Raw genomic sequence first — 23,181 nt, 5'->3', positions numbered from 1 at the left:
ATTTTGTTGCTTAAGTTATTCCATCTTAGGCCAGCGGGTGTCTTTTCAAGTTGGCTCTTGTGTTCTTTTGACATGATCTCATTAGTCTTCAGTGGCTTTCTTGTCTTTTGGTGCAATGAGCTGCTCCAGAGTCATCTTGTGCGTTTCCTGTCTAAGACCTAGAGTCTGTTATCTCTCCAAGAGTTAGGGACACTTCAATCTAAGCCATGGAGGTATCTGCCTATTCTAACTACATGTAGGGGACACTGTGAAGTAAGGTTACATTGTGATAATACTGGTTAGCAGAAATTCAGTGGGAAGGTTTCTTTGGATAAGCTGCTGCCAGAACAGCCATTAATATTCATTCTTGTGGATGAGAATATCGCTCACTCCTCTCACAAATACTACTTATTATTACAGTAAGCCCATGCCAGCCAGCTCTCTCTTTAACTTGCTCAAGACTTATTTTGGCTTACAAACACCTATCCTGCTGGGTTCTATATATATTCGATTCAATGGGCTCAATCTCTGCCCTTTGAATATTTCCAGTGCCCAACCTTGTCCGTAAAATAATTAGCTTCTAGGTTATATTTGACTCACACTCTTCCACTCAGTGTGTAAGTTAGAGAGTCAAAATCAAACATCATCATCATCATCCTCACCAACAAACTTGTCTTCATAACTTTTTGGGCATGATAGTGATTGCTAGAGCAATAGTTGCCCATTAGTGCACACTTCCACTCTAAAGGCTTTGCACACACAATCTCATGGTCTCACTTAATCCTCACCACAGTCCTAAGAAGTGGATATTACTGTCCCCATTTTACAGGTGAGCACAGTAAAGCTTAGAGAGGTTGGGCTACTCATTAAGGAGCTAGGATTCCCACAGAGGAATCTCTGAACCCAAAGTTGGCACATTTAACAACTGTTTAAGGCTTCTTCTATTGCTCAGAAATGCCAAAGATACAAAAAAATACAAGACATGGTTTTTCTTCTCAAGGAGTTTATAATCCTAATTAAAGGAGATAGGATCTTCACAGAAAAAAAAATCAACATGAAGCATATAAAAAGAGCATATGGAAGATTGTTTCCCTTCCAACCCACTTACCCAGTGCTGTCAGATTAATTTTACTAAAACATTTTTGCTCTCATTACCCTCCTGCTTAAAACTTCAGAGGTTCCCCACTGCCTACAAGATAAACTCCAACTTGCTTGGTTGGCATTTCAGTGCTTCCAAAATTTGGCCCTTACCTACCTTCTCATGTGTGAAATTCCACTGTGAACTGGCTTGTGAACCAGGTATCTAAGCCAAAGGACAAGTCTGGTGCTCTATGCTTTTGTGTCCTAGAAATGTTGTCACATAAGGGCATCCAAGTTTTACTTAGTTCTACCCTTTAAAAGATAATCTATAAAAGATGTAAAGTCAGTGATCTCTCTGACCCCTCCTCTGTTAGAACTCTCCATTGTAGCCAAATAGGTCTTATTCCCCAAAGGCCTTTTTCCAATTTCTGCCTCTGGGCCTTTGCTCATGTTACACTCTTGCCTGGATGCCTTCCTTTCTTCTTGACCTGCCGTTCTGATGAGAGCCATCACCATCTTGGAGCCTCTCCTGATTCCTTCAGGCCCTTGTTTAACATGACATTGTTTGAAATTTCTCAGATCTTATTGTCTGTGTCAATTACCATATACAGTCTTAAATTACCACTTACATGTTTTTAAAATTGTATTTGTGCTTTTTCTAATTATAAAAGTAACAAATGTTCAAAGCAAAAACTTGCAGATGTGCCAGGCACAATGGGAGAAAGTCAATTACTGATGATCTCACAACCCAAGGGTAACCACTGCTAATATTTTGTTGTGCATGTACATACATATTACAGTATATATAACAACAGTGGCATCATTCTCTACCTATGATTTCATAACCTGTTTTTTCTCTTAGCAAAATTTATCTTGTCATAGTATTCATACACAATAGACTTTAAATGTCTTCATAATATTTCAACATGTAAATATTTCCTGGGTTAATTATTCAATTTCATATTACTAGATAACTGTATTGTTTTTCTATTATAAGTTTCTATTATACGTGGCAATAAATATATTTTGGACTACTTATCTTTTTAATATGGAGGAACTAAGAGTATTTGTCTAAAGGTAGACATAACTGGTTCAAAGCTGCTCCCTAGCCCTATTCCCTTGGGCAATGGTACAACCTTTCTAAGCTTACATTTCCTCCTCTTTCTAATATTCATTACATCACTGCTATATCACAGTCTTGTTGCAAGATAATTGTCACATGGTAAGTTGGTAATAAATGTAGGTTATTATGATTTTTATTTTTTTGCCTCATGTTTTTTCGCCTATGACTAGATCATAAATCCCTTCAGGGAGAGACTTTATCTCATGGGGCTTGTGTTTGTGGTCCTCGTGTTTGTCTCATTATATTACACATAAATGGTGGTTGATGGCTGTTTGTTAATAATGGTGACATATGACTTGATATTCACTGGATGCTCACTGTGTAAGAAGTTATTCTTAGTAATAGTCATATGCAAATGCAAAATTTTTCTTGAGACCTAAAGACTTTAAACTTCTCTCTCCTCGTCCAAATGCTCATTTTTGGCACTAATCTTAGTTTTCTAATGTTCTGATTTTCCTCTGTATTCTTTACTTTCCAGTCCTTAACATCTTTGTCGATTGGTCCTCCTACTTATAGATTATGTTTAAATAGAAAGGTTTTAGAAGATCTGCGCTAGCCTCACTGTGATGGTATTTCTGGGGCACTAATGCATGGCACTGTGAAACACAGCTTTGGCTGAGCTAGCCAGTTAAAAAGCCAGCTTCACAGCAGCATTTCACACATGCAAATGAACCATTGTGATCCTGGTCATGAAAATTCATGGAATAGTGGCTAGTTCAGTGTGGATGACCTGTCAATTTGGCAGCCAATCATTTAGTTAAACATCCAAATTACTGGCCAGTTACTCAGTCTAAAGCTAGTTTTCCTGCTTGTTACTGGGTTCTATGTAATCCTATTAAAGGCAATGACATTCCCTTTGATTTGTGGCAGCTAATTGTGCAGAAGTACCGTGCAGGCACAGGACATGTGTCTGGCACAGTTTAAATGTGAGCATTGTGAGACTGGACTGCTTGTGTTACTATTGGATTTATTCTTAAAATACTAAATATCGTCCTTTGAATAACAAGCAAATTGTCTTAATTTCACGGGTGTCCCTGTTTACTATTTTCATCAATTTTAAATGAGTTCCTCTAAGGATTGAATCTTCATTTTGTGATGTGTACTAACTGATTTTGTTGGATCTGTATTTAACTCCTTGGACCAGCCTGTCCTGTCAGGCAGTCAGACATAAAGCCATGGAGACTACTCAAGGCCTGGTAGCCTCTGGGATTTAGTTGAAAGTGACCCATTTGAAGTTTAATTCAGACATAAGATAGTAGTATTGATAAACTGGGAAATGAATATAGAACAATAATTCCTAATCACAGACCTCTTTCAGAATGTGATGAAAACTCTAGATTTTAATTCCAGAAAAATGCACAGTCTAGCATGAAAGTTCCAAGAGTTCACGTATCTGCCAAAGTCCAGGAGTCCGGGGAACCATGAATCCTAAGTCAAGATTCCTGCTCTGCATGTGAGGATGGGAAGTAGGAATAAAGAGAGACAGAGGCACTAAAGCAAGATAGAGAGAGAGAGACAGAGGAGAAGCACAGAGATAGAAAGAACCCAGACAGAGAGGCACAGAGAGAGAGAAACACAGGCAGAGAGAGATAGAGAGACAGGAAGTAGAGGTAACCCCAGTTCTCTAGCATAACATAATTTCTGACTACTGTGCTCAATTAGATTCTAGTGAACACTTTCTGATGTTGATAATCCTGAGTTTTCTGGTGAATAAAATCTCTCCAGTGAGAGACACAGCACATCTCACACCTGAGGATTTTTGACATGGTGTTGAGAAACTCTATGAGGATGAAGATTTCATCTTAAAGGCAAGTATGTGTAGGCTTTTTGAAGACGCAGTATTGTAAATTAAAGGATCTTTTGGCTTGTAAATGAAAAAGGCTTTTGTGTATCCTGAAGACCATTGATAGAATAATTGTACTAAAATACCACTGAATAGGAAGCACTATCTCTTATACTTTTCAAAGAGTTTTTATATATGTTATCACATTTTATTCTCTCAACAACCCTGTTTTTTAGATAGGAAAGAAATTGCTATATGTATTTTGAAATTAAACAAATTGAGATAGATGTGTACAGAGACTTTTCTAGAATCACAGACACTCAATAAACAAATGAACTCTAGAAACCAGATTGATTCTAGATTGAATCCGCATATCCCTGCAGATAGGACCATCCATATAACCAGCACAAGTCCCTTGGTTTCCTAAAATGAAATATATGAATTGAAAATAGTGTTCTTGAAATAGGACAAAATAAAAGGATCATAGAAATTGAGAGCGTAGGAGATCCTAGAGATGAATAATTATCTGACCTACTCGTGGTAAGGATGAAGACCTGACTCAGAGGGTTTAAGAGACATAAGCAGGTCCTCTAGTTGGCCCGTGGGCAAATGCAAAGGAGACATTTAGAGCACAATGCAATGAAGACTTGCCCCCAATGCCTTGTTTTTGTTGAACAAGGAGAAGCAAGATTTAAAAGCATCTATTCTATGTCTTATATAATTTAGGCAGACTGATTCGGGAACAATTTTGAAAAATCAGGTGTAAGTCAAATCCAGTTCTTGTCTCAAACTATGCTTGGAAAGTTTAAAATTCCAAGAGTGTTTCTCAGAAATAGTTTTTATAGGATAATGTATAGTTCTGTACATTCTGTTGGCCTGGGAAACTTTACATGGCTATAAGGAAATATGACAGATTAATTGCTCTGTTTCTCAGCCTATAATAAAGATTCCTAGGCTAGAACAGGCAGTATATGTATCAGAGATGGATATATAATGTATACATATACATCCACATCCATCTATATATTTGTAAGTATTTACAGAGATATTAGGTCTTAGGGTTATTTAAACACTTCTCATTTATAACTTGCTTTTGTGGAATTATTTAGTTATGGAGGATATCACCATATTCAGTATTTTTTTTTTAATAATAAACATGTCTAGTCAAAGAAGGCATTAATGAAGCAATTCCCCAAATAAAACAGTCCATGGTATCTGAGTTGCAGCAGAGAGAGAGTGTGGTCTTTGTAGTCTAATCAAGATCACAAGACTTGTTTTGAGCGTCTGTCATCTTTAATTTTACGGCACTTCATTTCAGAGTAGGACTGCCAGGGTCACATGCAATTAAAACACAGGCAAGATTTGTCTTGTGAAATCTTAACATAAAAAGTAATGTGTTACTCCATTTTAACTTTTCTACTGAACTCTGTGAACTCACTAATTACTTTTCCCCCCTCTTGTCACCTTTTTGATATGACATGTATTTTATAGAGGAGATAGAAGTTTGGAATTTTTTTATATCATGCATACGATTGAGGATAACAAAATTAAACCAGAGAAAAAAGGGATACGTTTTTCAGAAATACAATTTTTTAAGAAATATCTGACTACTCCAGCTTCAATTACAAAGAAGCTCATAGATCAAATTCTAGGAAATAACTATTAATCTGCTTAAGTAGGGCAGGTAGAAGTGTAATAACGGGCCAGAGATTTTATAGGGGCCAGGATAGCGAACCGGAGTTTATTCTCTGGGGTGCAGGGCAAAGGGGCTTTTATGTGATTGGCTGTGAAAAGCATTAAAAGCCAGCACCAATGTGGAGATTTGGAGAGCGAAGAGGGCTGTTCCATCTTAGTGATCAGTAAATTGCATAGACCCTTATTAACCTTATTGATAAGGAGCTTAGGGAAGTCCCATTCAGGCGGCAATATATTCTTTTTGTTCTCCTGTCCGTCTCCGTTTGCAATCCCAGCCGCTTTGTGTGAACAGCCTTTATGCTGCACCTCAAAATTCAGCGTGAGGAGCTGCGACTTGAAGTTAGAGCCACGGAAGGGAGCTGGAGCCAGCCGGTGCACAGGGGGCTCACGGCCTATTTAACCGGTGCTCCGGACACCTGGAGAACGTTTGAAAATTTTGTACTTAAAGAATCTTTTATATTGCTCCTCTTTCAATGCAGCTGGGGTCTGTAGGGATCGGGGGATTATTTTTGATACCTGTCGAAAAGAGTTATGTCTACACTGATTTTCCATCCCTCACTACTAATTAACCTTATTGTATACAGGAAACAGTCTATTTAATACCTGCATTCTTTCTGTAATGCCAAGTAAAATGAAATCCAGTGTGAAATCTAGTTAGCGTTTGCCTTTTTGAAGTCATTTTTAAGTTTCCAGTTTTAGTGACTGTGACCTTAGAACTGATAGCTAGAAAAAGAGTGAGCTCAAACCAATTTGGGTGTCAATTGTATTCTTTACCCCCTCCAACTTAAAAGCTGCCTTTCACCTGGACTTGTGAGGAGGCTGAAGGAACGGGACATCCCGAGCTAGACCATTTTTCCCTGGAGCCTTCCACGGTGACCTCTTGCTGGAGTTCTAAAGCTTCCCTTTATACCCCCATAGGCTGTCTCCTGCTCCATTATCTCTGTTTCTCTCCTTAGCAGCGGAATACCTCTGCCCCCTTCCTTTCAGTCGGGGAGGCTGGAATTTGACAGACGGACTCATTGTGGCAAAGTTGTGCAGCAGCAATGCAAATAGATGCTGAAGGAGAGAAAAGACTGAGCCCGGGGTTACAATGCTGAAGGAAATCCCATTGGTGGAATGTTTGCGAGGGAAAAAAAGGTAGGGTCTAGCAATAAAGAGCAGAAATTAAACTGTGTAAAATGTCACCAAATGATGTGGAAAAATCCACACATCTTCAAGTATGCTGCACAATATGGACTTCGAACACATTTTGCTAGTGATGTGAGAATGGTTAGCACAAGTCCTGCTCTTAAAATGTGTGTGTGTATGTGTCTCAAGTAAACTTGTCAGCTTAAATGTTGCCAGAGGAAAGTGAGGATTTTTCAGGCCAATGCTTTGTATTTGCCAGATTTCTTGACTTTTGAGATTTTCATACATTGGTCAGAAAGCCTATGCTCTATAGCATTTATCTAACACATAAACCGTACATTTGACAGTGTGGGGAAGGTGAGTGGCAGATGCTGCTGGGTGTCACAGATGTCTAGACCCTTCCAGATCTGAAGCAGGATGTCAGAGTTTGCTGTTAGACTTGCATGAGTTGGGTTAGCGAATCTTACTGTGTCTCTGCTGCTGAGCTGTAGGAAAGAAGCACTTTTGGGGGAGTTAGACTTCAACAGAGGTGGTTGAAGGGGTATCTGTTTCATGATCCTTTATACCTGGGACTAGTAGTCAGTACAAATACCAGTGATTTGAGACTATATTTAATCCGCTATGACTAGTTGATAGGAAACCCAATGGTGGGTCACATTCATATTTAATGTTGCTTGTGTTTTGGGTGTTTGTCTTTGTTCACTCATCCAACAAGCATATACTGAGCACCAACTATGGGCTTAGTGTTACACTCTCCCTCACTGCTCTCTTAGCACTCTCCTAATTGAATGGGGAGTGTTCTACAGAATCCAGCTGATTGTTTAAGAATTTTGTGGACCCTGCATGCTTCACTTCAATAAGTTAGCAAAAATCAGCTGGATACGTCTATAAGGGATGTGTGCATGTGTGTGTGTGTATCCTTCTGCCAGGTCTCTCACCGAGACAGCTAGACATTTTCATTTTGACAACACTACTACAGAAAATTGTCATCTTTTTGTACAAGATGTTCACTGTATTCCCATCATTTGGATGATTCAGGATCACTCTCCGGCAGCATGAGACACAGCGTGTCTTGATGCCTGCCTCTTTTTCAATTATATTTAAGAAGAAGACTGCTGGGGATCCATTTTTTCATCTTGCACAGGACCTCTAAGGGGCCAGATTTAATTTCAATACAATATTAGGCAGTATGATATGATGGATGATAACAGGACATTGACAAATATGATCCAACACAGGATAACATGATATAACATAGAGTAGAAGCCACCCAAACAGGTACTTTTAAAGATGTGGGCAAAGGGGCTTCCATTCTGTCCTATGATGTAGTAAAATGGTCAGTGCAATGTCTATAAAGCATGCAGGAAAATGAAATGGTACATAAATATTAAAATTATAATAGCAATAACATGAATGAGATTTAGCCATCTACTCCTAACAAGAAAGGTATTCTGTATTTCTTTGGGAAATACATAATATCCTTCTTGTTCTTTCATGAAAATCAGTCTGAAAGTGAAACTCTCATCAGGTGTTTTAACAGGAGAACGACCAGGTACCCACATATGGAGTATAAATATTTAGAGTGTTTATGTGCTTGCATTTCTTCAGTTCCTTTTCCTAACTGAGTGAACATATGGTATAGTGGTTAAGGCAGGGACCTCTGGAGTCGTATTATTGAGATTCGAATACTAACCTGACACTTACTGACGGCATGAACTTGGGTAACTTCATTATTTTTCTCCCTCAATTTCCTCTCATATAAATCAGGGTTAATAATTGTACCTCCCTCTATAGAGGCTGTGAAGATTAAATAAAACAATATATAAAGTGCAGTTTCTGGCACATTACAAGCACTCAATAAGTCTTAGCTAATCAAAATTAATCTTTCCAGGACTAATTTTTATTGGTGGTCCTCTGGGTGGCCAGAGGAGCAATACTGCCCCAAGAGAAAGGAGGGAGAAATCAGATCCAGGTGAGACAGAAATGACCTTCTGATCATCTGAGAATCATGCTGGAAGCAGAAGGCGGTAGCATGCACGCTCATCTGACTTGGGCATGACTTGGTCAAAATATCTTCAGAGGGTTACTGTCAAATGAGAAATCATTGTCAGAATGCCAGAATCAACCCCTAACCCAGCCCAGCAGTTCAGCAGGAAATGGGCCTGCTATAGAGTTCTGTGTAACAACAAATGGGGCTTTGCACTTCACACTCATGATTAAGAGGTGGGGGAGAAGCTCAGAAGTTCAGTAGGATGACGCTCCGTAATATTGATTTCGTTGTCTGCTGCCACTATCTGAATTCAGCCCTGTATTAACAGTACTGTGGCAATAATCTTCTGCCTGCCAATGGTACTTATAATTTCTCCCTGCTTCAAACTCCATTCCATAAAGTTGCTAGGAGAATCTTTACGGCTCTGATAAAGACAATTCCCTCCTAAACAACATTCAGGGTCTCAAAATTGACCATAGATTTAATATAAAACCTCTTGGTATGGCATTTGAGGCTTTTTAGAGTCCAGTCCGAACCTTCCTTCTCATCATCTTTAGACGATCATAAAGTTAATTGTTAGTCAATAAGCTGGAGATCTATCATCTACATCCAAAGGGGACAGCTTATAGGTTCATGGTGTATTACCTGTTTTAATTTCCTTCACATGATTCCATTAGACAGTTCTAAGAGGCGAGATAAGGCAAGTATTATTCTATTTTATAGATTGGAATATTGAGACTTAGATAGAGTAAATAATTTGCCCGGACCTAAACAGTAAGTTTTCCTAAGTGCTCAGTCTGTTCGTTTTCTACTCTTACACATTTCTCTGACTGATTTACATATCTCCACCATTTGCTTCATGTGCTACCATTTTCTGGGGAGCAGGCTTTGCAACATTGGAAGGTTTAACATTAAGTTCGCAAAAATGGAGGTCCTTGAGCTGAGTCTGCTCAGATGTGTTTTATTAGGTAGCCTTAAAAATCAGGTTTCTGAATTTCTGGCCTTTAGTGAAAGATCTAAAGGTCTGGCAACATCGTGTCCACATTTTTACATAAGCAACACTGGCTTGAGCTGAAGAGAAGCCGACCCTTTCAGCTAGGGTTTGAGCTTGAGCTCATAATGCCTTAAGCCCACCTTCTTTACTCATGTATAGTACCCCCTGGCCCTAGTAAGCATTTGAGTTTGCAACTGTTGGTTTAAAGCAAGAGAAAAAAGGTCAATTTATTTTCTAAAGATAAGATGAAACATTTTAATTGAGGAAATAATATGTGATTATTACGTTTGAAGAAAGTTTTCATTTTTTTGTATTAAGATTTGCGTTTCCCAGGAGAGAGTTGGTATTGTTTTGGTCTTATTTCTCATTTTCGACAACAGAGCAATTTGACCCAGACCTCTTAGTGAGAGTCTTTTTTGATGCAAATCTTTGCAGGGCCTTTTAATTAGGAATTGACAAGGTGATTAACTTATAATTCACAAAAATAAATGTGGAAAAGAGAAGTACAGGTTAATTTCTAGCTGTGTTAAAGTGCAAGGACAGCACCATTGGCAAGTAATTGTTCCCTTTTAACAGCTTTTCTAATTTTTCTTAATTGGATCCTTTGTTTTCTAATTGGATAGAGAGAACTATCATATGGCTTTCAATTACTAGCTGTGGCATGGTGATCCTGTCATATGGCACACACTAAGTCAAGTCAGACTCTCAACATATACGACAGAATAAATACCATCTCCAAGAAGCTTTTTGTGTGTGTAAGAAAGTGGGGCAACCCCCATGACCTGGGTAGGTAAATCCATGCTGAAATTGGACGTACTGACTAGCCTGACTTTAGAGGGAGACTGTTTTGGACTTGTGCTTCCATTATGTTAAGGTTATAATTTCTTAAAAATATTTGCTCATCATAATATATAAACGCTCCTAAGAATACAAGATTATCATTGCATTCCTAGAAAATGTTAAAAAGTGTACACACACACACACACTCACATACAAACACATACATAAGAAAATGCTAGTGTTCTCAAAGTAGTTTGTTTCTTCTGTCTGCTGATGAATTTAGAGATTCTTTTTTTTTTTTGGTGAGGAAGATTCGCCCTGAGCTAACACCTGTTGCCAATCTTCCTATTTTTGCTTGAGGAAGAGTGGCCCTGAGCTAGCATCTGTGCTCATCTTCCTCTACCTCGTATGTGGGTTGCCATCACAGCATGGCTTTACAAATGGTATAGGTCTGTGCCTGGGATCCGAACCCGCACACCCAGGCCGCTGAAATGGAGCATGCCAAACTTAATCGCTACACTACCAGGCCAGCCCTGAGATTCTCTTTTTAAGAAACAAAGTTTCTTTATGGCTTTCTCATTTTACAACCGCTGTTGGATCTCTTTTTCCTGCAGGATAAAATCTAAATATTTTATCATGTCCTTCATCTGACCCCAATATCCTTCTCCAGCTCTGTCCTCCAAATTGTCAGGCATACACTTCATGTGAGCTTTTCACTTTTTCTTGGAGAGTTTGGGTCTTTGACAACTCTGTTCATGCCATTCCTGCTTTCTAGTATGTCTTCTACATTTCTCTTTGTCTGGTTAATCTTATTCATTGGTCAAGATGAGATCGAAAACCCTACCTTCCCAGTGAAGCTTCACCTGACTCCCCCAGGCACAACTGGTTATTCCGTTCTCTGTCAACCACTGAACGTGGTTAATATCTCTGTACTAGCTTCTGTTCATTCATTCTTTCAAAAATACTTTTCATCAATAAAACTGAGAAAAAATACACTGAGCATCTCTACGTATAGGTGCTGAACCCTGAGGCTACATGGTTACCAAGATGGCTAAATTCCTGATCTTGTATTGAACTGTAGCTTGTCCTTAGGCGATTATCTCCCTTACTGGCCCGTGAAACTACAGGCTGTAGGAATATTTGCCTTATTTTATATTTGATCAGTAGCGCCTAGACTTGTGCGTGGCTCAAGTGAGGTGATTGAGAAATGCTCATTGTCTTTTTATCTCTTCTTGATGGAGAATACTGATCAGATTTAGAAAATCTAACCCCTTAGTGAGTCAACCTAGTATACTTACAATCTTGGCTTTTAAACTTGGAACAGTTGATCTGACCATTGTCGCTGTCTTTGAGATGTTATGGAATCTAATGCTCTTTTTGGGTAACCGTTTTCGTGTGTCTAAGTCAGATCCTGTGATGGGCGCTTTGGCTCAGCACCTCGGAATTGTCTTTTCCCGGAGAGGAAACACAGTCTCTGATTAAATGCCCTTAGCAGGCAGGGACAGGACACAGCTGGGGTTTGAATCAGGCTAAATCCCATCAGATTGGCAATCAAGAAGCTGGTGCTTTTGAAGATTATAAATCTGGAAAGCAGCAGAGACAAGGGGCTATGAGTTCCTGCTCAAAGCAGGTAGCGCCACTTCTCTCTGGCTGTTAGTGCTGCTTCTCTCTGGCTGATGCTCCCAGAATTACTTTCAAGATGGACACGTGACAGGATACGATTTTAATCCTGGGACTACAAAACCTACTCCTCTCCTCTTCAAAAAGAGAAGTAATTAAAGTCTTGGAGAAGACATAATTGGGAATATGGAACATCATGGAAATGAGGAGGACTTGAAATAGAATGCCAGAAACTCTTGTTTCATGTCTCCATGTTTCTCTGAAAGGCATACGTACAACTTGAAATATAAGAAGAGCCGAAAGCTGGCAAGTCTGTTAGCTCAGAGTCTCCAGCGACGTTAGATCACGGGGTTCTGCCTCGTGACTCTCCTTGGCTTTGTGGCATGTGTATACGTCCCACTTGATGAAACCACGCTTCAGCATTTATTGTGGTTGCTTCTCTGTTCTCGGCTATGAGCCGATTTACTGGTGCCATTGCCAAAATGAAGACATTCAAGAGGGGCAAGGGAAACCTCTCCTTCCTCAGGCAGCTCTGTGGATGCTGGAGCTGCTGGCCATCTGGCTATCTCTTGAGCAGACTCTCTCTTACTACGTATACCCCATCTATGCAGACTGCCTATGCCTCTGAGCTCATTATTGCTCTAAGTGTTTGCTCTTGGATTCGTGCTTCACGCGTTTTATTTACATGCTTTATTTTTCATTTTATGAACAAATCGATAACCAGACTTACTCTTTATCACACTGGATTAGTTTTATTTATTTCATTTGAATTTGATTAAAAAGCTGTCAAACATAAGTCTACATTTTTATCAGCTGAATACTTTCACAAAACTGGGTATGAGAAGTGTTCAGCTAGAACATACTTTTCAAAATAAGACAATGTTTGATATATTCTAGACAGTTACCCTTTTGTTTATCCATGACAACTGAAACTAACCGTCAAATGGATACAGCAATCCAAGTCTAGTCAAGTAATCCTTAGGGCATATGAAAAAAAGCCTTTTTAAAAAGTTCTTTCTAGATGGATTTAATGTAATTCACCAATAAAGCATCCTCAGAAGCATAATAAAAATTCTACATAAAATGACACAGCCAGAGAAAAGGAAGATATACAGTTTGATGAAGATTCAAAATGGATGTTAACATTAAAAATGAGCAGTCATGCAATTCCTGTATAATACAAAGATCAAAATTGCAGGGCACTAATTTTGCTTCTAATTTATAAGACAGTATGTTTATGGGACTGCAAATAGTATATATAAAAATATATCCAATGGCAAATGTTTTGAACTGTCATTTTTCTTCAGAAAAATTGCCATTCAACATGTATTTGTAAATTTCACCATCTAGCACCAAGGATAGCTGGGCTATATTTACACATACAAAAATGTTCTTGAAGGATGAAATATGTCTATTTTGGTTGAGGTCCTGATCTCCTTTGTTCTATTTTAAAATTATTAATTTCTGCCTTCCCCTCTCTTTTGGTTCTGCTTATGTACACGTAGGCCTATGGGCATAGGTGTGAGGCAGCCAGCGTAGTGAGCTGGTTCCCTGTGTGTACCCATGCCCATTCTCTCAAACCCACTCACGCTCACTCACATACCTACACAGACACAACCAAACACCCAATGCCTGGGAGCAGCATTAAAGCTATTTTTGGAGGTGTGCTGTACTCTGCACATTATTTGGTAGCATGGAGCATGCATAATGTATGCCCAGAAGTGCCTGCAGGAACAGCACTGAAGGGGTTAAGGTAGAACACATATAGGCAAATATTGTCAACTATTTTATTCAAATGTTTGGAACTTAAACACAAAATCATCATTAAGTTTTCACAAAATGAGGCATCTGTCGCTTGAAAGGAAAAAAATATTTCAGAAATATGTTTACAGAAATGTAAAAATATTAGGCATGGAGACAGATGTGAACATATTCAGTAACTTGTCTTGTCTGTCAGTCTTCCTCCGAGCCGAAGATCTTACTGTACTCGCTCAGCATGAGCTCCGCTATCTGGTTTTGGTACACCATGTGTATCGCCATGTTCCCCGTTTCGCTTTCAGCTCGCAGAAGGGTGGGGCCAAACACGATCCCTAAGCTCTGAGTGGACATGAGGTTCTTGGAGGCTTTGGCCACTATCCTGTGGAGAGAAAGAGAAAAAGAGAGACTCCATTGGAGTTTGAAGTAAAACAGTGGCCACTTTTGAATTATAAAGTTGTGTGTTCTTGAATTTTTTTTGTTTTTTTAATTTCAATTGAAAGAAGGAAAAGAAGGGCAGTGATTGGCTTTGGCAAAACAGAGAATGCAACACAAGCAAAAAATTTTTCTAGTTCCAGAAAAACAACAACTACCACAACACTATTTAATCTTCTACTCTTTATGCTTCACTGCATGGAACTAGAACCTATGACTTTTGGAGGAAGAGTCATTGCCTTGTACAACTTTTTACCCCCATAGTACCTGGCCATTGTGGGTGCTTAATAAATGTTTGTGGAATGAGTGAAAGAATAAATTAGACAGCAAAAATTACTGAGAGTTAATAAGATTCGGCCTTTGAAGGGTTTATAGTCAGTGGAGGAAACAGGTGAGACATGCACAAAATATATAAGAATCCAAACACAAAAAAATAGAACAATATATGCCTAATTATGATGGCAGGTAGACATAAGGATGGAGAAAAAATTAAATTTTTAGTCATTAGCTTTAGTGAGTACAGTGTTCCTGATAAATGCTACCTAGAATGTGTTTTGTAGAGAAGGTAGGTTCTGAGACATTTAGGTGTATGGCAAAATTCTAAGTGTCTCCATTCATTTTGGTCAGCCAATGGAGTTCATATCTCAGTAAAATGCAGAATCCTGTAGGATTTGCACAGGTGAAGAGTCCCATTGGAATCAAAGAAATGTTTGCTTGTATGAGGACTGTATGGGGAGCTGGAATACCAATGGAACATTAGGATGTGGTTTTTATTAGTGGCAACGCTTTGCCTGCTTCTACACAAGACTCTTAAAAAGAAAATAAAGCCCCAGCCTATAAACTGAGACTTTAAAGAAACAATACTTATTCTTACAACTGAAGCCTACTTGGTTTTATATTAAAATTAGGAAGACTGAGGTTTTAGTGATGTTAAGGAAATAGTGATAGCATATGGAAGGACAGGATGCTAAGAAATACTAAACTTTGCATTCCACCGGACATCTTGACCTAAGGGAAATGTGAGTGGACAGAATAAAGTGAGGCAAAGGAACACTTTATTGCAAGGCAGTGCGGTCTTCACTCTCAGAGCCCATTGTGGAAGGTTGGAGCACTGGTTGACTTTAGAAGACTCTTAGTTTGGCCTATGTGGGCCTCCATAGTCTCCAGTCACAGGAAGCAGGAAGACTTGCTTTATCTCCATCCCTTCACAAACCCAAATCTCTAAAGTGCCCCTTCGTGGACCAAGAGGCCATGCCTTCTCTTTCCTGAGAGAGACTGAGAAGGGCCAAAGCCTTTGATCTGTGACTCCTCTCAGCACAAGTTCATGGTCAGCAAAATGCTCTTGACCTGATCAATATCAATAATAATCAAGTATTATTCTAAACAATTTTATTGTCTCATTTGATCATCATAATAATCCCATGAGGTAGCTTCTATTATTAAGCCCATTTTACAAATGAGAAGACTGAGGCCAAGAGTGGTGAGGGGCCCAATATCACACAGAGACGAGGTTCACACCCATGCAGCCTGTTTCCAGCACCTGTGGAAGCACCATTGCCATGGTGGGCGTTATGACTCCTATGCTCGGCTGATTTTTCACCCTGCCATCCTCCACATGATTATCAGATCCCTCCATAGAAGGGTCTGAATTTTTATTCCTCACTGGAGAATTGTGATTGACAGCCTGGTTGCAATAGATTTATTGTAGGCAAATGACTCTTAAATTTGGGCTGAATATTCAAGATATTCTGCCTCCCATTTTCACTTTTCTTCTGATTCAAATGGAGAGCATTTGTACCTGTGAGTACTGTTGGCATGGCTACATTTCTGGAAGGGATTCTCATATTTTTAGAGTATCTGTGAGTTATCTGAGACTTTGAATTTAAAGTTGCTTTTGGAATATAAGAAACTATGTAACTTTGCTACCACATTTACCATAAGCCTGTACAACAATTTAAACATCCTTCTAACCTGGTGTAGGGTAGATGCAGTGGGTCTTTGCTTGCCTGTAACACACCTATTCCCTGGTTTAGGATCTCTCTTAAGCCTCTCCCAGACCTCTTTCTTATAAAAGTCATTAGTAAGATTCACAGGGAAGGAAAATGGGTTTTCTCTTTTGGTTTTAAAGTAATACCTTCTGTGATACTAATTCTTTCATTGACTCTGCCACAAAAATAATAAAAAAATTAAAGGCAAACATGGAAAGAGATAATATAGCCAATTTTTTGAGTACCTATTAGGTAAAAGTTGCTTTAACAACATCACTCATTGGTAGCAAAGCTCTGAGTTGATAAGATTTATGTGGCAGAGAACAGGGCCCAGAGGTCATAGGGCATGGAGAAGTTAGAATCAAAAGCAAGACAGTATTAAAAGTATAAAGGTGAATGACTGGGGCTGGCCCCGTGGCACAGCGGTTAAGTGCGCACGCTCCGCTGCTGGCGACCCGGGTTTGGATCTCGGGCTTGGACCCCGGGTGCGCACCGACGCACTGCTTGTCAGATCATGCTGTGGTGGCATCCCACATAAAGTGGAGGAAGATCAGCTCGGATGTTAGCTCAGGGCCAGTCTTCCTCAGCAAAAAGAGGAGGAATGGCAGATGTTTTAGCTCAGGGCTGATTTTCCTCACACACACACACGCACGCACACACACACACAAAAGTGAATGACTGAGAGAGGGCATCTTTCCAACAGGATAAAAGAAGAACATTAGGACCTGGAGTCCAGGGAGACTGAAAGGGGAAGAGGATGACATAAAGATAGACTGAGGATTGAAGATATATTTTCCTATTTAATAATTGCTATAATTTCAGTTGATAGCAGGAATGGTGAGAGTTGGGATAGCTAGGAGCCAGAATTGCCTCCAACTCACAAAGGTGAGGCTAGAAATCAAGGGAGGCCCAATAGCTGGTTATTGGAGGGGGTAGTTGAGGCTGTCAGGAGGTTATGGGGGTAGAAGCTGGAAGGTCTTCAGCGTCTGCAGGAACTTCGATGACTGGAGGGATAGCTCAGCTCTCCAGGGTACACCAGAAAGATACTGCAGGTGGGACTCCGGCCATGAAAGGAGAGAAAGAAGGCTGAAAAGGGCCTAGAATATTTTTCAATTTTCCCAGAGTTCTTTATATTTTTCCTGCTCAGCAATAGTCCTGGTCTTAGAATCCAGAGCAGGGCCAAATCTAGAGGAGGAAACCAAGCCTGAGTTTAAATAAGATGAAGAATAGGAGGCTGCTCATGATGCATTTCAGAGCCTCCCTCAGGGAAAGAGTTGTCTGTCTTAGCCTGTGGGTCACGGAAGAGGACTCCTGTAGTGGATTTCTGCCAATGCATCAGTTTCCTAAATTTCCGGTGGCCAAAGGTTCACTTTGTGCTTTCATGCATGTGTAAACATGGAACATTCATTCCATCTCAAACCTGCATCCTTTGTGTCCACTTCTGATTTTAATAAAACGGGCTTTAACTTATGAGTGCTTTAAAATAATCTTGTTACAAGTAGATTTTACCAATAACATATAGTTTTTTATTCTTGTTATATTTGCATTACTTCAGGTTAAATGTTCTTGGCAGCTTGGAATTTTTTTCCTACGTTGAGAAAATCAAGTTACTTGCAATAAGTTTTAGAAAAATGAAATGTAGTTAAGAAAGAAAGTTATTAAGAAAATGTGGATGTGTATTATATAGAATACATGCTATCTTGCATATTCACTGTTCCAAAATGTGTGCTTGTGGGTATGTGTGTGTATATATATTTCATTAGCGATTTACGTTTTGAATATCGACCAACCATTAGTTTCTGTGTGTTGAGAAATCAATCAATCCTTAGGTTAGAAAAGATGCTGAGGGTGCAGTCTAATTGGGGTAGAAGTCACCAGCTACCTAACTATATGATTCATGTAGACAGGTAAATATATATATATATAAATATATATATAACTATATATCAATATTTAAATTAGAGTAGACTCCTTTCTAATAGACAGTGGGGACAGACACTTCTAGCAAAGAAGGCCCCCAACTGGGGATGCCTGGGAATATGTATTAATGCTGTTGTAAACTTCATTATTCAAATACGAACTCACCTACTCTCTATCTCAATAGACTGTTAAATAGTTAAGTGGTTGATTTAGGGTCACATAGGGAGTCAACCATAATTTCAAAGTATAGCTAGAATAGTATCTTGAAAAATTATTTAAATCTCAGTTTTTTGCCTCAAATCAATTGATATCATAATTTCCACTCTCACCATGGGGGCCAGCTGGGCATTGCAAGTGCCATTATTTCTAAAGGTTTCAACTACTAAAACACATGTAGAGGAGAAACATTGAAAGAAATAAAAGCCCTGCATGGAAAAAAAACATTCAGTCTAGTACCTAAGCTGGAAAACTCTCAAATAAGTTGTACTTCCAGTAGCTTTAAAATGCAGTTGAGTTGTATTGTTGGAGGAAAGGATCTGATTCCGAAACCATATAGATTTTTACTATGGGTTTGGCAATACCTCCAGGACAGCTTTCACTAAAGTGAGTTCCGCAAAACACCATTTCTGTGATATGCCCCACAAAAATAGCATTCCAGAGTAAAATAAGTTTTGGAGAAAATTGTCTGCCCTTTTTTCTTTCTGGAAATTCACAATGCACAATAGCATAATAAAGGCTCTGAAAAGTCCTGCGGAATAATATCCCTGCTCATCCTTGTTTAACTCATGTCTTCCCAAACTTACGTGAATGTCATAGATTCTCTCTCCTGAGTGACACCAAGGAGCTTATATTAGGCAATACTGCTCTAGGGTGCTTTGCTGAGGGCCTACTAAACAAGTCTGAAAATGCTAAGGCTTTTACCCTCCTATGCCACCCTGGCTTCAGAACTCTGTGGCAGCTAACACAAAGAGGTCAGATTGTGGTCATTCTCGACAAGTTCCACCCCTCTGGAAGGGCTTAGATTTCATTAGGCCTTAAACTCCATGACACTGTTGTAAATTTTGAGCTACAATTTAACCTGCTTTCAGCAGAGAAATGAAAGAAACTCCCCTTCTGTGACAAAACAAAGACCAAAAGGCAAAAGGCCCATCTGAAGGAGAAAGGTGAGAGCAGAGACAGGGTTGAGAGATTAATGTACAGTGACTTGATCGATGGCCAAGAAGGTACAAAAACATTTAGATCTTAGATCAATATTAGGGAATTCCTCTACATGTTTGTTTACTCATCGTTAATTTACTCCCAAGAAATACTTATAGCAAAGATACTTAATTCTAAGCAACACGAAGAGCTCAAAGTTTAGTGCCTATGAATGCTTGACTTGTAGGAAAAAGGCCCTACACTGCAACTCTTTTAAAAAAGGCTATCTATTAATACTGTTTAGTTTAAAATAGCCTGACAAAAATAATTATGATTTTATGAATTTGTTCATGAAATAGCACTTGTTATATATTCATTGTAAAAGCAATTTTTATACCTCTAAGTAAGATTCAAGTTTATCAAATCTTGAAATGGGTAAGAATTCATTTTCCTGGAAAGAGCTGAAAAAGTGATATACAGTTTGCAGCATAAAAAGGAGAGGAAATGCCAAAGTTACTTTTTGTCAGGCCCAAATGGAAGGAGCAATGATCTATCAATTTAAGATTATTTTAGAAACAATCTATAATCCAGTGCACAGATGTTGGACCCCAGACAAAAAAATCCTCACAGCCTTATGCTGGGTAAGTTTTTCCAAAAGTGAGCTGAATTGCTAACTCAAAGAAATTTTTTAGTTGCTTAAAATCACAGCCAAATGACTCAAACTGAAAGAGAGCTTTACTGTAAAACTCAAAATTAATGCTGAATTAAGAAGACCAAAACATTTAATAATAGTCCAGCTCCAAAGAGATAGATGGATGCAAACTTCCTTTTAAGTTTGTGCTTTGCTGTTACCATAGTGACTTGCAAAGGAAGTTGAAAGCCACATAATTGCCTGCAGGACCACTCTCAAGTTGTTGGAGGTGTACTAAATGTATTCCCTTCCCTATCTCTGGAAAGCTATGATTTTTCAACACACATAACTTCAGGATGGTTTAACTTGAATGGGGAAAGTGTGGTGGTAAATGTACTTCTACCATCAGGTCACATCTGGCTTGCAAAATACAACTCAGCCACTGTATGTGAAATGATACTTTTGACTCTGACCGCTTAAGTGAAGAGAGGCTGTTAAAAATAGAATAAATTTTCAATGTGCTCAACTTATGTTTCTTATGTACTATAACTACTTTGGGGGGAATCTATGCTAACCATATGCTTGCCTACCCTCAAATTTTCACAAACTATAGTGCTGTCTGCACTGGCCCTTTTTTTTTTTCATAAGATTGGGGGCTTAGCGAGAGTTCCACGTTTTCCCTTAGAATCATGGCTGTGTGTCACAAATATTTTTGCATTTAACACTAATGTGTTTCAAGGTGGTCATTCATTGGCAATTCAGCCATTTTTATATGCTAATTTATAAATCAATCGGTTTAAACTAATTGTCAAGTCCTCAATTTTATATCTAAATATCATATTATTATTATTTTCTAAAACAAGTTAACAACTATCTTCCTAAGTGGGAATTATTGCTATATTCTGACACTTTTGCTTTTAAATAATCTTTAAAGCCATGAGTATGTAATTCTTTCGAAGCACATTATAGAAAAGGAGCTTTATATGGTCCTTGCATATTCATAGCTGACATGGCCTTATTCTTTGCATTTATTGAATACCCTCTTTGCACTGATTTCAATGCAGAAAATTGAAGCATTTACAGTTATTCACTGGTTTTATATTTTTATTGATTGGACATTATAGGGAGATTCTGAAGTGTCTTGAAGCAATATTCAGAATATCTAATAAGATAGGAGGACTGATAAAGCAAAAAAAAGTGAATAACCAATAGGCTTCAAAATGACTTATTTTTGGTTAGGAATATGTATTCTATAATGTGATAAAAACCATAGATAAAATGGAACATCATAGCCAAAGCACCTACATAGTAGGCAATATAAAAAAGGAAAACTAACAGTAGTTACTATTTGTTGAATACCTATTATGTGCTAATCACTGTGCTTCAAATATATCACAATTTTCAATGATGGATTTAAAAATCAGCTTTAATTTATTTTTTCTGATTATAAAATAATGCATCCTATAAGAGAGAATTTGAAAAGTTTAGAAAAGTATAATAAGAAAAAAAACCCACCAGTAACCAGAAGCAGTAATTTGATGTAACCATTATTCACTCATAAAAATCTATTGAGTGTCTACTAGGTGTTGGACATTGTTCTGAATGTCAGGAATAGTGCAATGAGTACAATAGACAAAGTCCCTGCCTATATGAAGCTTATAATCTAGTGGGAGAACCAGACAACAAGCAATACACTAATCACTGTACAATGTGATGTCAGGCACTGAAGTACTTCAAGAAAACTAAGAAGAGAAGCGGTGGTTTCTGGGGGGAACTTTTAAAAAATCCTAATGGCCTAAAATTCATCTCCAGAGATTCTTGTTTACTTCGTATGGGTGGGGCCTGGCTGGCTGCAGATCATATAGCCCCCAGATAATTCTAATGGGCAGAGAGTGGCGAGAAGGGCCACACGTAATAGACAAGGCGCTCAGGAAGCCCTTTCTAAGGGAGGGACACTTGGGCAGAGACCTTCTCCTACCAGGGGAAGGAGAACTCCAGGCAGGGAGTAGTAGGTAGAAAGCCCCAGTGGTGAGGTTGTGCTTGGTGATTCTAGGAATAGAGAAGAGGATTGTGTGGCTGGAGGCTGGGGAGTGAGGTGAAGGAGGTAGAAGATGCTGTGAGGGAACTTATGGGCCTCAGCAAGGATTTGGAACTTAGTTCTAAGGGTGATGGGAATACATTCTTGGGTTTTGAGAAGGAGAATGACACTGCCAGCATTTAGGTGATACAAATGTATAAATAATTTATTTACATACATATTTGAGAAAATACTTTCTACATAATTCTGTATCCAGCATTTTTCACTTCTATCATGAGCAATTCCCATGTCTTTTATATGTAATATATATTATTTACTCATTACCTTATATGAGACAGAATGGGTTGTACCCTATGATTTCTTAGTGTAAGTGCAATTGATATATAAAAAAATCGTTCCATTTACTCTTCCGCCACATTTTGGAGTATTTCTTTACGTGGTTCCCAACAACCAGGGCCAATTTTTCTATCCCCCAAGGCATTTGGCAATGTCTGGAGACATTTTTGATTGTCCTGACTGGGTGAAGTAGGGAGTTGCTACCGGCATCTAGCGTGTAGACGCAAAGGACACTGCTAAACATTCTACAATGCACAGGAGAACTTCCACAACAAAGAATTATCCAGCCCAAAATGTCAATAGTGCTGCTGTTGTAAAACCCTGCCTTACGGTAAAATAGCAGAAAAGTAACAACTAGATCAATGGTTCTTAAACTTTACCGTTCATGGGAATAATATGGAAGCCATGTTGAAACACAAATTTCTGGGCTCTGCCTCCAAATTTCTGATTTAGCAAGTCTGGGAAGAGATTTGAGAATTTGCGTTCCTCCCAAGTTCCCAGGTGATGATACTGCTGGTCCGGGAACACACTTTGAGAACTCGCACTAGATCAGTATGGCTCTTCTTTTCTTTTTTTTTTTTTATAATTTTTTAATTTTATTTATTTATTTTCCCCCCCAAAGCCCCAGTAGATAGTTGCATGTCATAGCTGCACATCCTTCCAGTTACTGCATGTGGGACGCAGCCCCAGCGTGGCCGGAGAAGCGGTGCGTCGGTGCGCGCCCGGGATCCGAACCCGGGCCGCCAGCAGCGGAGCGCGCACACTCAAC

The 23,181-nt window shown here is 38.9% G+C and overlaps 1 protein-coding gene and 1 long non-coding RNA gene across 9 annotated transcripts in view; one reads left to right on the top strand and one right to left on the bottom strand.

The window, feature by feature from the left end:
* LOC147916252 (uncharacterized) overlaps positions 1 to 23,181 on the top strand; it is a 49,133-nt gene that overhangs the window by 16,891 nt on the left and 9,061 nt on the right. The window contains exon 3 of one of the 7 annotated variants that reach the window (XR_015553184.1): positions 6,617 to 6,797. The exons of the other annotated variants lie outside the window; for them this stretch is intronic. This is a non-coding gene — a long non-coding RNA (uncharacterized LOC147916252). The remainder of the gene's footprint in view (positions 1 to 6,616; positions 6,798 to 23,181) is intronic. 7 annotated transcript variants of the gene reach the window in all.
* ARHGAP15 (Rho GTPase activating protein 15) overlaps positions 13,946 to 23,181 on the bottom strand; it is a 590,073-nt gene continuing 580,837 nt past the window's right edge. For both annotated transcript variants that reach the window (XM_087435123.1, XM_004423853.3), the window contains one exon: positions 13,946 to 14,309. In XM_087435123.1, the coding sequence (XP_087291249.1) occupies positions 14,126 to 14,309 (184 nt within the window). In that variant the 3' untranslated portion in view covers positions 13,946 to 14,125. The remainder of the gene's footprint in view (positions 14,310 to 23,181) is intronic.

The sequence above is a fragment of the Ceratotherium simum genome, chromosome 9, assembly GCF_057802395.1.
Source record: "Ceratotherium simum simum isolate JZ-2026a chromosome 9, ASM5780239v1, whole genome shotgun sequence".
NCBI lineage: Eukaryota > Metazoa > Chordata > Mammalia > Perissodactyla > Rhinocerotidae > Ceratotherium > Ceratotherium simum.
Note: the sequence above shows the minus strand (reverse complement) of the source record. Positions and strands in the feature narration are given on the sequence as shown.